This window comes from Peromyscus eremicus, chromosome 8a, assembly GCF_949786415.1.
Source record: "Peromyscus eremicus chromosome 8a, PerEre_H2_v1, whole genome shotgun sequence".
Classification (NCBI taxonomy): Eukaryota; Metazoa; Chordata; class Mammalia; order Rodentia; family Cricetidae; genus Peromyscus; species Peromyscus eremicus.
In genome coordinates, this window is record NC_081423.1 from 45573110 (window position 1) to 45590227 (window position 17118).

General features: G+C 39.8%; 1 protein-coding gene across 12 annotated transcripts in view; it reads right to left on the reverse strand.

Moving 5' to 3' along the window:
* Ncor1 (nuclear receptor corepressor 1) overlaps positions 1-17118 on the reverse strand; it is a 158752-nt gene that overhangs the window by 24559 nt on the left and 117075 nt on the right. For 10 of the 12 annotated variants that reach the window (XM_059270881.1, XM_059270874.1, XM_059270879.1 and 7 more), the window contains 10 exons: positions 16353-16470; positions 16156-16257; positions 14694-14794; positions 13316-13484; positions 11104-11244; positions 5837-5920; positions 5211-5467; positions 4434-4788; positions 2586-2807; positions 121-327 (listed from right to left, as the gene is read on the reverse strand). In XM_059270881.1, the coding sequence (XP_059126864.1) occupies positions 121-327; positions 2586-2807; positions 4434-4788; positions 5211-5467; positions 5837-5920; positions 11104-11244; positions 13316-13484; positions 14694-14794; positions 16156-16257; positions 16353-16470 (1756 nt within the window). The remainder of the gene's footprint in view (positions 1-120; positions 328-2585; positions 2808-4433; positions 4789-5210; positions 5468-5836; positions 5921-11103; positions 11245-13315; positions 13485-14693; positions 14795-16155; positions 16258-16352; positions 16471-17118) is intronic. The other 2 variants (XM_059270878.1, XM_059270871.1) reach the window with 1 other exon arrangement.

Consider the following 17118-nt stretch of genomic DNA (forward strand, 5'->3'; position numbering starts at 1 on the left):
GTATTACTTGCTTTCAAGGGCAAAAATCTATAGACAAGTATAAGCTTCTTTTATGTCTTTCCATCCTCATTTAACAAGTATTTACTAATTACTCGCAAATGTGAAAAGAATTCTACATACCTCTTGTAGCTGGGTAAGGGAGACCCAGTGGCTGCTCTCGTGGGGACAGTCCTCTGGCGACATCAGGACGCAAACTCACTTGCATCTGTTGTGAGGTAATGTAATCATTTAGGATGGTCTGTCGTGTGTTCTCCATTGCATACAGCTGGTACTGACTCGGGTATCCTGGGGTTGGTGAGAGCTGTCTCTGAAACAGGAGAGCAGCAGCTGTTGAGTGAAAGAAAGAAAAAAATGGCACTGAGTGTGTGAGATTCATCTGCTAAACGCTGTCCTCAGGAACAGTGAGGACACACTGCCCACTGCAGTGCGCTAGCCACTTTCACTGAACTCCAGCAAGTACTGGGATTCATTGTCGACCTTGACACAGGAGTAATATGAAGTCTAACTCCTTCTTCCTTCTTTCGTTTTGTTTTCTTTGAGACAGGGTCTCACTATGTAGCCCTGGCTGTCCTGGAACTTGCTCTGTACACCAGGCAGGCCTTGAACTCACAGAGATCCACCTGACTCTGCCTCCCCAGTGCTGGGGTTAAAGGTGTGTGCCACCAGTAAGCCTAACTCATTCTAATGCCTGAGATGTAATGGAAAAGGGGAAGGGCAGATTCTGAACATTTCTGAAGTAGTTTTGTTTTCAATCATTATCATGAAACTTTATTATGTTTTCACTTTATTATATGTGAGTTGTGGTTGAAAATTAAAGTCCTCTTTGACAACACAACAGTAAGAGTGCATTGAAAACAATTTCTAACATAGAAATTTTATTTTTCTAGAGGCAAAAATGACTGTATACAACCATTCAGTAATACATGTGTTTCAAAAAAAGGATGGCAAACTTTTTCTGTAAAGGGTCAGATGAAAATTATTTTAGCTTTTAAGAAGTATACAGTATTTCTCACAGCTACTGTTATCATACCATGGAAGAAGCTAGGGACAAAACAAACAAGTGGCTAGGGCCATGTTCTCAGAACTTATCTACAGGAACAGGATTTGGTCAAAGAGCTATTGTTTTAATAGCCCCTGCATAAAAGCATGACGCAGGATGCAATGAAGTTGTAAGTGTGATAACAAGTAGAAGATAAGGTCTCTGTTCTCGAAACCATTTATAGTCTAGCTCAGATGGAATAAAAAGGACAGTGAGATGAAAGCATTACCAAATAAAGGTCTGTGACAGACACTCGACAATCATAACAAGTTTGGTCTGAAAGTTAAGGGAACCATTCATAGGTATGTGTTCTCCCTAAAGAAAGCAAACACCCCTGATAGGTTTTCTAGACCATTAATTTAACTTTCATCCAGAACTGCAGGTCAGTGAGTGTGACATTCTCCTAAGCACAGGTGTTCTGCAAATCACAATGGGCTTATATCCCACTAAGCCCATGACAGTGCAAGTTCAGAAGCTGGAAGTGCACTGAATATATTAACCTACGTCCTACACGCAGTAGCGCTGCACACTGTACCCATCAATTGTTTCTACTCATAAGTGAGGGGCTACTAGCCCCAGAAAAGATTGAAGTATACAATTAAAAGTAAAGTTGCTGCTGACTACCTTTTGCATTCACATCATTGCAAAGTCAAAAGCTTAAGTTGGTCTGTAATCTCTGGATCAGGGTTAGGCTCAAGTAACAATCTACCAACAGAATTTTCAGATAAAATATTCCCACAGGTTCTCAGCTATCACGAAATTTAATTTAAATTTAACTGCTGGGCTTTTTTGCATAAAAAACGTTGTTTACTTTGTGTATACAGAGATTTATGTGCAGGTGTGCACATCTGCCATAATGTGGACTTGGGGGTCAGAGGACAGCCTGTGAGAGTTTATTTTACCTTTCACTGCGTGGGTTCCATAGGTTGGTGGCAAGCAAGCCCCTCTACCCCCATAGAACCCATCTTACCAGCCTGGCTTTTCTGCCTTTTTTTTTTTTTTTCCTTCGAGACAGGGTTTCTCTGTGTAGCTTTGCGCCTTTCCTGGATCTCGCTCTGTAGACCAGGCTGGCCTCGAACTCACAAAGATCCGCCTGCCTCTGCCTCCCGAGTGCTGGGATTAAAGGCATGCGCCACCACCGCCCGGCCTTTTCTGCCTTTTAATATGACAACCCAGTAATAAAAACTACTGTAAGAACCAGGATATCACCCAAGACTAGGCTACCCTGAAGTAACAGAAAGACACCTACCTTCTCCTCCCAAGTTCTAGGACTAAAGGTGTGCAACATAATACCCAGCTTTCTATAAGGCTTTTGTCACTTAATTTTCTTTAAACTATAGCTTCATTAAAAAACAACAACAACAACAACAATAAAAAGCTTACAAGCCTGGGAATTTCTTTCATAACAGAGAGGCAATGGTGAGATTTAGTCAGGAGTTTAAGAAAAGGCACTGACCTTCAATCAGAACACTATGGTATAATTGACATATAGTCATATAGATACAGTATTTCTTTGCTGTAAATTGTCATTAAATATTGGGCTTACCAGGATCCAAAGTCCTGTGAAAGGTCATGGTTGGATCCAAGTGTGTGGGAAAGGGACCCCGGTAAACCTCTCCTGCAGCGCTACTCCGAAGATGAGTATCAAATGGGCTGTGACTCATGACAGGATCCACCCCGGGCACCGGAGACTTGGCTGCTAGACTTTCTCTTTGGGTTGGGGTCAGAGTTGATTTCCTTTCATGACTGGTAGACTTGCTGGAAGAAACTGTAACAGCAATAACAAAGTGTCAGTGCCACAAAACCTTGGGAAAATGTCAACGTGTGCCCCAGCACGTAAAGTCCTATCTTCTAATATGTGCAAGTTTAAGAACTAGTAGGAACCTTGAAACCTGGAGACTGCTTGTGACCTTTTGGAGCACAGCAGCAATTCTAAAGCATCTCACATTAAGATTATGAAGATCATGGAATTCAATAATGTTCTCTAAATCCCATAAATGATCGTATTTCCTAGGTGATACTAACACCTAAATTCTAAGACAAAACACATCTATTTGGGCCCCACATGTAGCAAATCTCAAATTCCCCCTCCTTGTGTTTCCTAACCTCCTTGCTACCTGTCACCCATAAGTTAGCTTAATTTTGCCTTCAGTCTGCTCTTCAGTGATTCTTTACCTCATAAACATCCAAATGCACACCTCCCCCCGAGTTGTTACTGTGATTAGACTGTCTACTGCATACCTACCACATCCATACACTTTGTACCAACCTCCTTGTAGAGAGTTCTATGTATCATAAAGTGTCCTACATTAGCCATGTTACTAATTTCTCTTTAAAAAAAAAAACAAAAAACAAAAAACCCACTTTTCCTTTTTTTTTTTTAAAAAATTATGTGTTGGCATTTTGCCCTACAGTATGTCTATGCATCACATATATACAGTGTCCTTAGAGGCCAGAAGAGAGTGTCAGATCCTCTCGGGAACTGAACCTGAGTCCTCTGGAAGAGTAACCAGTGCTCTTAACAGCAGAACCTTCTCTTCAACCCCACTTAATACCTTTACTCATTTATGTCTGCAGAGCTAGAGATTAAATCCCACATACTCAAACATTGTGAAGGTAGTAACTCACTGATATTAAATACACAAATGACATTATACAAGTATCATTAGTGCTTCTGATTTATTTGTTTTTTCAAATAGTCTCTCACTTTGTAGCCTCAAACTTGCTTCTGCCTCTTCCTTGTCTCCCAAGTGCTGGGGACTGTAGCTTTGGACAATCACGCCCAGCTACCATAAAGCTATCAACTAAAATCCTACTAGTACAAATGTGGCCATAACCAAGCAAATCTCCGTATCAAAATAAAATCTTGGTTTATCCTGCCTGATTCCAAGTCCTTTTCCCTCTAGCAGGCTCTCCTTCTTCTGCCTGCTGTACCACTCCATCCCAAAACACTCCACACATCTTCACCATCCAGCCCAAGACCCAACACAGTGGGTCTCAATCTTCCAAATGCTGAGACCCTTTAATACAGTTCCTCTTGTTGTGGAGACCCAACCACAAGATTATTTCATTGCTATTTCAGAAGTGTAATTTTGCTACTGTTGTGGATCATAATATAAATATCTGATATGTGACCTACAAGAGGTCACAACCCACAGGTTGAGAACCACTGGCCTAACAGGTAAGACTTCAAAATATTCACATTGAGCCCCAGAGAACACATTTCCACCTTCCCAGTGCTGGAATTATAAGCAGACATCACTATGCTTAGCACCCCACCCCCACTGAGCTATCTCCCTGGTCTTACAACCTGTGGATCTTGAGATAATCTAGAGCAAATGACTTAATATTTTCTATTCATTAGAGGTAAAAAATGTTGCAACAAAAATCATACCGTCAGCAGTTCTGTTCATCATAGGTGAGCCTCTGGATATGGTGCTTTGGTAACTCACAGGGGTCCTGCGAGCACTGCTGTCATCATAGATTCCCGGGCTCAGCTGTGCTTTGGGAACTTCATGAAATGTAGACCTGAGAACGGAGGGGCCAGAGCTCACCACTGACGTGTGCCGGGGACGCACTGGCTCACCGGCTTTCACATCCTCATATTTTCCCCGTTCTACTACTTTTATGTTCTCTGGTACAATTTCCAGCACTCCACGGGGTAGTTTGCTAGGCCCTGTTATTAAGGACTTCACATTGTGTTTGATAGCTGATTGACCTGAGTTGTTGTCAAATTTGATTGGTGTGCCCTAAGAGGAATGAAACAAACATTACAGGTAGCAGAGTTATCTACATACTGTTCCTTCTCAGGTGTATGGCAATTATACACACTCCTGAATTATTCACTTTAAATTATGTATACAAGAAAAACTGATGATGTATACGTGAAAGATTTACTACCAAGAAGTCTGACGTAAGAACTACCTAGAACTAGTAAGCTGTATTTTTTTTTTAAAAGATTTATTTATTTACTATGTATACAGCATGTATGACTGCAGGCCAGAAGAGGGCACCAGATCTCATTACAGATGGCTGTGAGCCACCATGTGGTTGCTGGGAATTGAACTCAGGACCTCTGGAAGAGAAGTCAGTGTAAGCTGTATTTTTTAAAGTGCTTCAAAAATGTCAGTCTAAGTGGAATTACTGACAGAAAGAGCCATCATCTATTTACCTGGGAAATGGAACCCTCAATTATTGGCCTTGTGCTCTGGACCACTTCTGGAGTTTTTCGGCTTTCCTGAGTTAGAATATCTTGTCGTGGAATCTCATGAATGGAACGCCCCATTTCTTTGATGGTGGTGATACCATCATATGGTTTTCCTTTGGTAATGGCGCCTTCAAATGCTCTGATAGGAGGGCTTTCCCTTTTAATCTGTTTGGGATATTTAAGGCCGTCTTCAAAGCTATCAGTTGTTGCTCTTGGTGTGCCTTTGAGAAGAGTTTAGGAAATATACTTGTTAAAATAATGCTAACAGTTGCACAGCCCTGCTACTGAAGTTCTACCCTAGAACCTCAAGCAGGCACTCATCAGTCATTATGTTTTAGGATTACTCAAAATATAACACCGTATCATTCATTACAGTTTCAGAATGGTTCTTACAAAGATATCTTGATATTAAAAGATCTGGCAACTAAAACATAATGATGCAGCTAAGAGAAAAGTTAAGATTAAGGTTTAACATTTAATAATTCAGAGGGTAAAATATCTTGAAAAGTAGGTTTAGTATTTTGTAAAATTAATATTAAACTACCTTGCCAGTGTATCAGTTTATAATAAAAGGACAAAACACAATATACCCTGCATTATGGAACCAGATAGCACAGTTCTCTCTTTAAGGTCAGGATGAGGGCTCCCTCTGGGTAATGCTCGGCATATCAGACCTTGCAAAACAGTAAAGAAATAGTTATTAGACATAACATAGTTAATTCATAATACTAAATATTCTCTATAGAGAATATAATCTTGATAAAAAGCTATGTTAAGGAAGGGATGCCATTTCAAAATTGTACACAATTAAGAAACTATCACAAAGGACTGGTGAGATAGTTTAGTGTGTAGGGATATTAGCAGCCAAGCCAGAGGACCTGAGTTCAGTGCCTAAGCTCCATATGGTGGAAGAAGAGAACTAATTCCTTCAGGTTGTCTGTCTTCTGACCTCGACATATGTACACTATATACATGTACATGCGAAATACACACACACACAAATGAATAAATATAAAAAAATAAAGGGGAAAAATCAGAAATACCTAATATATAATTCTATAATCCTTTTTAAAAAATATTTTGAAAGTGTTTTACATATTATTTTTTGTGGGGGGGTGTGGGGGGGGTGTGGGTGTGGGTGTGCGCGCACACACCTTTGAGTTTACGTATACCTTGTGCATATTGGAGCAACAGAAAATTATGAGCCTCCATGTGGGGACCGGGAAAGGAACCTGGGTCCTATGCAACAGTGGCCAGTGCCCTAAGCTTCTGAGCCATCTCTATTGCTACATAATATCATAATTCTCATAGAACATTTTCCCAAATAAAAAATAATCAAGAAAGGTGCTAAACTTTAGTTTAAAACAGAAAGAAATTTCAGCTGGATTTGGTAGTACATGCCTATAATCCTGGCACTTGTCAAGTGGAGTCAGGAAAAGAATTCAAGGAGTTTGAAACCAAGGCCTGTCTAGACCCTACCTGTGCCCCAAAATATGTTCAAAGCTAAATCTAAAATCTCTCTCTTAAAAAATTAGATTATTTAGCCTGGGTATGGGGTGTACACCTTTAATCCCAGTACTAAGGAGACAGACACAGGAGGATCTCTGTGAATTTAAGGCCAGCCTGGTCAAGATAGCAAGTTCCAAGACAGCCAGGACTACACAGAGACTGCCTCAAAAACAACAAAACAAACAAAAGAAGATTTCAGTTTACATAATGAGAACTAACAAAAGATCAAAGTCATCAAAATGAAAATGAAACTTGGCTGGGTATGGTGGGGTACAACTTTAATCCCAGCACTCAGAAGGCAGAGGCGGGCTGTGATGTCTGAGCTTAAGGCCAGCCTGGGCGACATAGTGAGTTCAAGACCAGCCAGGCTAGAGTGAGAACCTGTCTTTGTTGTTTCTCCCATCACCTCTCTGCCCCCTTTCATTTCTTACACGAGGACCCCCAGCAGAAAGTGAAACCCCACAAAGTCCCCTTTTAAGGCAATTAACAATAAACCCAGAACATCTGGGCATTTTCAGCAGCCTTGATAATCAGAGGAAGAACTACAACCAGAAGTAAATCTGAACAGGATAATCAAACTTTAAAATAAATCTTACAAATGTTAATGTTAATTCAACTGATCATTACATTTTAGGTTTTAAATACAGCATAGATAACATTTACTGAGATTTAATTACAGTGTAATTTTCTTGCTTAAATTTTCCCTTTCTTATAGCCTCTTTTCTTGTGTGCTAGAATCTATTTCCTTCACTCCTACACAAACATACACATATAAAAATTTAGAAGAAATGTGATATTTTGAAGTTCCATATATCTTCCTAAAAACTGCACTAATTTCAATTTTCTCTGTGGCCAAATAAAATTCCACTGTGTATATGGACCACATTCATCTTATGATGGACATCTAGGCTGATTCCATTTCTTTGCTATTGTGAAAAGAGTAACAATACACATGGGTGAGGAAGTCTCTCTGTAGTAGTATAGAAAGCCCTTTGGGTGAATGCCCAAAAGGATAGCACTGGTTCAAACACATACATGTCGATCAATGAAACAGAAGGCCGGGACATAAACTCATGTAGCTGTAGTCACCTGGTTTCTGACCAAGGTGACAAAAATACTCTCATTAAAGAAAAGATAGCCTCTTAAACAAATGGTGCTAAGTAACAAAAGCCTTCAGGTACCTGCCCCGAGGAACTTTTTCCCACGGTCGGGGGAAGGTGCTACAAGCAGCAGAAATCTAATCTGGCAGGTATCAAATGAATCTACTTGTCTGAGGGTATATCAATAAATCTACGCACACCATTGTTCCCTATCTATCTAAAGGCTGTGAATCAACAAATTCAGAAATGTTGTAATTCTATGGCCTTGGGTGTCTGAGACTGTCTCAGATGAGATACTTTTGCCTGGACACTGACCAAATGCTCGCCAATGAGGACAACTGCAGGAAGGCAGACCTCTGTTTACACTGGAGAAAGGAACAAAGACCTAGTTGTGGGAAACGGATTTGACTGTGTGACTGTTTTTCACACATAGCTGAGGCATGTTATCCACAGACTCCAAATGTATAGGGGAAGTTGTGCCCAATAAATGATCAATCACACTGTCAGAAGTTCTTGGGAAAAGAAATCAATTGGGAAGGCTACAATAGCACACAAGAAATTCACTGCAGGAAACAGTTAATACATTTAAAAGTCAATAGCACCAAAACATAAGCTCAACCTCCACCAGAGCCCCTGGCTCTAATGGGTCAGCCTTGTCATTTCTGCAGCTCGCAGCAGCCAGGAAGCTGGATGACCATATGAACTAACCTCTACCTTGGCACAAACATCAACTGCAAAAGGGTCAAAGACTCAACATAGGACCTGAAACTATGAAAATGCTAGAAGAGAAAGCAAAGAAAAGAATCCAAGACTCAGGCACAGGTAAAGACTTACTGAATAGAACTTGGGTTAATAAGGAAAAAAAAGCCAATTATTGACAAACAGGACCTTACAGAATTAAAATCTATACCACAAAAGACACTGGTAATCATTACAAGTGAAGAGGTAGCCCACAGAATGGGAGAAAGCTTTTGCCAACTATAAATACAAGAGTACCATTTAGAATATATAAAGAACTAAAAACCCTAAACAATATAATCAAAAAATAGGCTGAGAGCTTACAAGAGAGGTCTCAAAGGAGAAAATATGGACAATAAATGTACATATGTGCGCGCACACGCGCGTGCATGCATGTGTGTGTGTGTGTATGTATATATATATATATATATACACATATACATATACATATACACATACACATGTTTGTTTTTCTTTTTTCTTTTTTCTGAGCCAGGGTTTCTCTGTGTAGTTTTGGTGCCTGTCCTGGATCTTGCTCTGTAGCCCAGGCTGGCCTCGAACTCACAGAGATCCACCTGGTTCTGCCTCCCAGTGCTGGGATTAAAGGCGTGCGCCAGCACTCCCTGGCCTTGTTTGTTTTTTAAGACAGGGTTTCTCTATGTAGACCAGGCTGGCCTTGAACTCACAGAGATCCACCTGCCTCTGCCTCCTGGGATTAAAGGCATGAGCCACCACTGTCCAGGAGCTAATAAATATTTTAAGTGTAGCCAGGCGGTGGTGGCGCACGCCTTTAATCCCAGCACTCGGGAGGCAGAGCCAGGCGGATCTCTGTGAGTTCGAGGCCAGGCTGGGCTACCAAGTGAGTCCCAGGAAAGGCGCAAAGCTACACAAAAAATATTTTAAGTTTAGCCATCAGGGAAAAGCAAATTGAAACTATTTTGATATTCTGTCTCATTCCTGCCAGAATGAATTTCATAAAGAAAACAATTACAATAAATGCTGGAGAGAATATATGAAAAAAGAACTCTTATTCATTGATGGTAGTGGTATGAGCTAGTGCAGACATTACAGAAACCACTGTTCAGGTTTCTCAATCAGCAACAGATAAAACATTCATGACCCTACCCTCCTACTCCTGGGAATCTAAACTCTGAATGCATCTTAGTTGAAAATCACTGCACAACTCTGAAATACACCTGGGGAGAAAGGAAAATGAGAAATATGGACACTGCAAAATTAAAGAAAATAAATGAATATACATATCAAATAAGGAGTTTTAAAGTAACATCCTAAGAAGTTCTATGCTGAGAAGATGACTCAGTGGGTAAAGTGCCTGCTGTAGAGGCGAACAACCTGAGTTTAAAACCTTGCATGACATGGAATGGGTCTGTAAACCCAAGGCTGGAGGGGCAGAGTCCGACAGAAACCCAGGACTCAACAGCTAGCCAGTCTGGCTGAAAAGCCTAACTTTAGGTTCACTGTGTGACAGTGGAAAACAGCCTACACTGACCTCTGGTTTTGACAAGCAGCAAGTGATCTTAACAATCTCTCTAGCCACAGATGTTTTGTTTCATTTTCTAAATAGAGAAAGTATGACTCAGAAAATTACATAGGACTTACTTGGTCTTGAATATTTCACCTAGATTAAATTATCTGAGGCAGGTTGTGGTGGTTTGAATACCTGGCCAATAGGGAGTGGCACTATTAGTAGGTGTGGCCTTGGAGAAAGTGTGTCACTGTGGGGGTGGACTTTGAGGTCTAATATATGCTCAAGCCATGCCCAGTACACAGTCTCTTTTGCTGCTGCCTGCAGATTAAGATGTAGAACTCAGCTCCTTCTCCAGCACCACATCTGCCTGTACACTGCCATGTCCCTTCATGAAGATAATGGACTAAAAGTCTGAACTGTAAGCAAGCCCCAATTAAATGTTTTCATTTATAAGAGTTGCTATGGTCATGATGTCTCTTTACAGCAATAGAAACCCTAACTAAGACACAGGTTAAGATTTAAAAGTAAACTAAACCACAGTGATCCAAAATTGAATGCATAACACAATCAGCACCAAGTTGGACAGTGGTTTATAATCTGCTTCCTATGATGGATATATATAATCCTCTAATTTCCAGGTGAAGAGACAAGCAAAGAGGAACGCCAGGAGAAGTTCAGCTAAAGGTAAAATCCATGTCCCAGCGTTATTCATCATGTATCACTTTACCTCATGGATTAAAAAGAAATTCTCAAAACAGGTTTTATATTCTTAAATTCATTGAATCAGGAGATAATTCTACAATAGTTAAAGCATCCCAATTGTGACCTCTGCTGTGATCATTACATTCAATTTTTACTTCCTTCTGCTCTGAATTGTCACGATTCATACAATGATATGATATAAACTTAAAATTATATGAATAAATTTCAGGTAGAAATGCTAGAGGTTAAGTCCAATGTAACAATGCAAAACTACTACACAAAATTAAGTGGATCTGGATGACACTGGAGGTCACTTTACCCTCTAATGGTGCTGATACAGGAGACTCCCTCATTGACATGCCTTGCTTTATATTTCCTTCCACTGACTCATAGCTTCTTTTTAAACTGATTTCATGAGCTGTTCTTGGACTCCGAGTCCCTTCTCGGGCATTCTTAATATCTGCAGAATATAGAAACCAAAATTATTCAGAGCCCAAGGCCTATCTATAATGCACAGTAAATTAAGTCACCTTAATATCAGTCTTATAAAAACAACTTGATCCCACCATTTGGGAGGCAAAGGCAAATGGGTTATTTATTATGAGTTTGAGGCTAGCCTGGTCTACATAGTGAGTTCCAGGTCAGCCAGGCAGGGCTGCACAGTGAGACTCCATCCCAAACAAAATAAAAAAAACCCAAAACAAAGAAAAACTTGTTCTAATATTATTTGTGTAGATAATAACCATGAAAACATTTTTATTCACTACAGTATGTTAATTGAATGGATCCTGTGTGCCAGGCAAAGGCTAGGCATCCAGATAAGGTTAACACATTAAGTACCTTTTCTCATGAAAGTTATTCAACGATGGTGAGTACAAAAATATGCCCAGACTGCAAATGTGGATCAGCAATTAAGAGTACTTACTGTTCTTCCACAGGATCTGAGTTTGCTTCCCAGAACCACCATAGTGAGGCTCACAACTCCAGCTACAGGGGATCTGATACCCTGTTCTGGCTTCTGCAGGAACTTACATGAATTGTGCAAACACAGGCACATAAATAAAAAATAAATCCTAACAAAATTAATAAATCCTTAGTGTCCAATGTAAATATACTATGAAAAGAAAATTGTACTATGCAGCAAGAATGATGGGACAGAAATTTGACATGTCCAGGGCTAGCAACGGGTGCCTAGCAAAAGCAATACTGAAGAGAACTGAAGGGTGAGGAAGTGATGCTTACACCAAATATAAAAGGAAGAAACAATGGCACAGGCAGAGGAATAGGCTCAGATATCTCAAGAATGTAGAATATGCTACCGTAAAGGAACATCCTTCAGCTCAGTGAAGAATGGAGTTAGGCAGAAAAGTTTAGACAGCTAAGAGGAAAAGTGGCAATCAAAAAATCTGAAGGGATAAGCAAAAGGAGATTGTGGAGAGATGAAGCCCTGGGATGCACTTGTAGTTACCCTTAAGGCCGCAGGAAGTAAAGCAGGAATGATGATCACTCCAGGTAAGTAAGCATACCTTAAGCTGTACAGACAAAAGGTAATGGTTGCAGGAAAGAACAGTAAGGAATTGATTTCAGAGACTTTAGGAAAGAATACAAAGGACTGTGATTTGTTGAACATGGAAAGGGGAGAAAAAAAAAAGATATCCAGATTTCTAGCTTAAGCAATGTACATTAATTTTGTTCCTGCTCCACAGAGTAAAAGTTCATTAAAATACGCTAGATGTGTTAAAATAAGAAATGAGGCTATTGTGGATTATGAAACATTAGGCACTATGTTCATTTCTTTATATTTGAGACAAACATAAAACAAAACGAATGACTATTTCAAGATTACAAAGTAAGAAAACTCAAACTCAGCCCTGTGGCTGATGTTTACAGCAGACATTAGAGTCATTCTTTGAAAACATATTCAAAGAAAGATCTAAAGAAAAGACCGATGGCTGGGTGACAGACGAATGAACAGACACATAATATAGTTTCGGTAAGGAGAGTTTAATCCAACATTCTTTTCATGATTATCAGATATCTATTCCTTAGTTCTTTTTTCTTTTTTAATATTTTATTTTTGATTTTTTTTTTCCAAGACAGGGTTTCACTGTGCAGCCCTGACTGTCCTGGAACTCACTCTGTAGACCGAGCTGGCCTCAAACTCAGAGATCTGCAGCTTTTGCCTTCTGAGTGCTGGGATTAAAGGCATGTACCACAAATGCTATTAGTTCTTAACCTTAAAAAACTATGATCCCTATTAAAATAGAAGCTACTCCACTGAAGTTAAATGAAGATTTGTTTCCTAGGTTAAAGAATGAATAGTCACTGACAATGTCAGCCTTTACTTACAGGACACATCCTCCGTGCTCTGCACTATTACAGCTCTTTTAACTAAGTGTCTTAATCTTTCACAAGGAGAAAACATAGGTCTGCAAAAGTAAACTGACTTACGCATAGTGAGCAGGTAAGAAAATCAGACCGTTTTCAATCCCATATCATGAGATTGGCATCAGTGAAGAGACAATACTTACTATCATATGATAAGATATGTCCACTTTTGCCTTCATAAATAACATGGCCTTTGGATGCAGCTTCCTCTCTGACTTTCTCAGGACTACTTTCTTCAATGGGCATCCTGGAAACAGGTCCCTTCACCAAAGCCTCTGTTGGTATGCCAGCCTGGGGCAAAGCTGGGGTTCCCTGCCATCAAAGCAAACACAAGCACCCAAAGATTCACTTATGCTTAGAAGAAGCACAAGATACTTAGAAAATATAACCTGAGAGTCCGGTATATCTTCAAAGAAAGCAAGGCACACAAGAGGAATAAGACACTTCATTCACCTCTATAAACACAGAGAATCCTGTACCTCCTTCCTTGAAGCCTGTCATGGAGAACTTACAATGATGATAGTGTATGAGGTAAAACAGCTTTGTTCTCCACACCCTTTGGCCAAATATGGAAGGAGAGACATGGAGTTCCAATTGTAGTGTTATAAATCAACACAAACCATAAAAACTGCATAACTAGGAAAAAAAAATCACCTGGGAATTGTCTTAACATGATGATTCTGGCTCATAATGTCCTGAGCAGAATCAACAGAAGGCTCAGAAAAACAGGGTTGCCAGGCCTCATCCCTGAGGGTTTGAATCCAGTGATCCTAGAGTAAGGCTTAAGAATTTAGGGCCAGCAACTTCTCAGGTGAAATTGATGCTAAAGGTCTAGAGGCCCACACCATTAGAACCAACACCTTAAGTAACAGGAATAATAAAAGAGCAAGCTAGTGACAATATACAAAAGTCTTGTATCAATGTGGATAGCAGATTAAGCAGATTTTTCTATTTTCTTCATCTATACACATTTTAAAACAAGGGGATGTTTTTATATTTCAAGTTAAAATTAATATATAGCTAGGAAAAGAAATACCTTCCATTAATCAAAATTGGGATTCTGTTTAGCTTCAAAACAATATATTCAATTTCTAGTGTACCCTTTGTTCCAACTGAATTAGAACATGGCAGCTTACATATTGAGATCACAAATATACTTTTCACAAGAACAACTGTTTTCCTCTTTACTCATATTTAATCTGAGCACATGGTAAAAGCTTTGCCAAGAAGACATTAAGGACTGTAACAACTTCTGCAAGTTTCTTTTGCCAGTTTGCAGATAAGTAACACTTTGAAAATTACATTATACTTAATATGGCTTGTGGTGAAAATGCAGTAGGAATGCCTTCCTGGAGATGGTCTGCAGATCTGAGGTTTAGTATCATTGAGAGCTGAATTCATAACCAAAGAACAATGCACAACATACTACAGAACAGTACTTCAATACCAACTAACTAAAGCTCCCGAGGTCCAGCTTTCCTCCCTGTTCAGCATGCTGGAGATGACAGTGTATGCACTGACCTGGGTAATAGAGCCCCGCAATGATGAAATGCTCTCCACTGAGATTTTGCTGGCTGGAGTTCCCCGAGTTATACTTCCCTCTTGGACAGCCCCTACAGTGCCTGAATAAAAAAACAAAACCATCAGTACATCATTGCCTTCTTCCTGACAGCCCCACTCCCCAATACCAGTTGTCAAACAGCAGAATGTAGGAGAAGATAACAAAAATTGTTTTAATGAAATGTATGTCTCAAATAATATCAAAATGATTTAAAAAGGACTGTACAAACTGCATGATAAAATATTGCAACCTTAGTCAGAAAAGCTTTCTTTTGCAGCAGGCAGAAGTGAATACAGAGATTTTGCTTTGGTCAAAGTGCGAGAATGACTGACCGTGAGTGCAAAGCCTTAAATAGTATCTCTCTATCATCCTTCTCCCCCAAAGGCTCAGAGAACATTCTAGAAGAAGGGGTGGAAAAAATATAAGAGCCAGACTACAGAGAGAAGGGCAGCTATGGTTACTGCACAAGACCTGAAAAAGATCAAGCCAGTCAAAATTCTGGCATGGATGAGGATGAGCTCATAAGGACCTACCCCTAACTGAGGAGCTACTGGCTATTGATGGCTGCTGGGGGAAGGAGGGCCATTTTTCTTTAGTAGACTGGGGCCATGGGTAGGTTGCCCATGCTTCAGTGGATGGCACCACACACATCCATTACAGGAAGCAATAATTGTACTTTGGGTTATTTAATATAAATAAATAAATAAACAAATAAATAAAGAAGCAGCAGGGGACCTGAAATTGGGAGGGAGAATGTTTGGGGGGCAGTTGTTGGTGGGACTGTGATCAAAATACATTACATACATATAAGAAATAACAATAAATATATTACTAAAACATGCCGGGCGGTGGTGGCGCACGCCTTTAATCCCAGCACTCGGGAGGCAGAGCCAGGCGGATCTCTGTGAGTTCGAGGCCAGCCTGGTCTCCAAAGCGAGTTCCAGGAAAGGCGCAAAGCTACACAGAGAAACCCTGTCTCAAAAAACCAAAAAAAAAAAAAATATATATATATTACTAAAACATGACTGCTGGCATAAATAACTTCAGAGTTTAGTGGGGTTTTTTTGATTTAGCTTTGTTTTTGTTTTGGTGGTGTATTCTACCCATCAAATTTCAAAGTTTTACAATTAGTTGTTCATTGAAGCAAAAACTTAATGTGAAAATCAGTAACCTGAAGAATCTTTCATTAAAATATATTAATGACTGAGCTGGAAGTATTCACCTGCAATCCCTTTTGGAGACTGATGTAGGAGGACTGAGAATCAAAGTCCAGAGTTGGCTATACAGCAAGTCCAAGGACAGTATCATTGTTGCCACAACTTAGGACATCCCCACAAAAAGATATAACTTTTAATGACTACCTTTAGTCAGTTTACTAGGGGCAAGAATTTAACACATCTGTCAAACTGCATACAGTTTTACCTCTGACCACACCTTCATGCTGTGCCCTGACCAATAAGCCCTCTGGTTGTGAGTTTTGGCTTCTTGGAGAAAATTCTTCCTGCTTGATGTAGGTCGAAGGAGCTGAGGACAAAAGCAAGAGAAACATGAAAAGACCAACCAGTGCACGGCTGACCGTGACCACAAGCAGCTGTCCCAGGACTGTGCCACTCACTGACCTGATTTGGTAGATTCCTGCTGCCGTGGCAATCCAAGAGAGATAGATCCCACTGAGGGCTTAGCTGCTTCTTGAGTATAAGCCTGATTATGAGAAGTCAAGTAAGTGCCAGGAGTTCCCTGAAAAATAAATAAAATAGTCAAGAGACTAAGCAAACTATTGTCTTTTCTGAAAGTAAAGTCAATCTTCACATTTCTATCAACAAAAAGCTGTATCTTTGCCACTCAATTTTTTAAAAAGTAATTGTGAAAAAAGAAAAAAATTTCAGCATAGATTATTAAATTAGAAAAACTAAGAGAATAAGCTATATCTTCTGACAAGCTCATATATTACATATATTTACTACTAACAAATTACATAAAGCATTTACCACAACGTACTCAAAATGTAAGCCATTAACAATATTTTATATCTCTTACAAATGCAAAACAAACAACACCAATGAAAATGGTGAGAATTCAGAAGATATTGGAAAAGCTCCAACACACCCCCGGGGAACCTAAAGGCTTTGCATATCCTAAACAAAGAAAGCACTAAGGAGTTTTCAGCTCTGGCTGGCCTAGCTGTCAACTGGCTGAGGGTAGTCTAAAGGCATGACAGAGAACTCCACAGCAAGGACTGAGGAGGACTACTGATTCCAGCGCATTTAAGGAAATCTCTGTACAATCATTAGTTGCCGAAGCAGAGAATTCAGTGGCCATACATAACACAGACTTTACAATTAGTTCTTAAAAGCCAAAGAAGCTACAACAGGGTGGGAGGCGGCT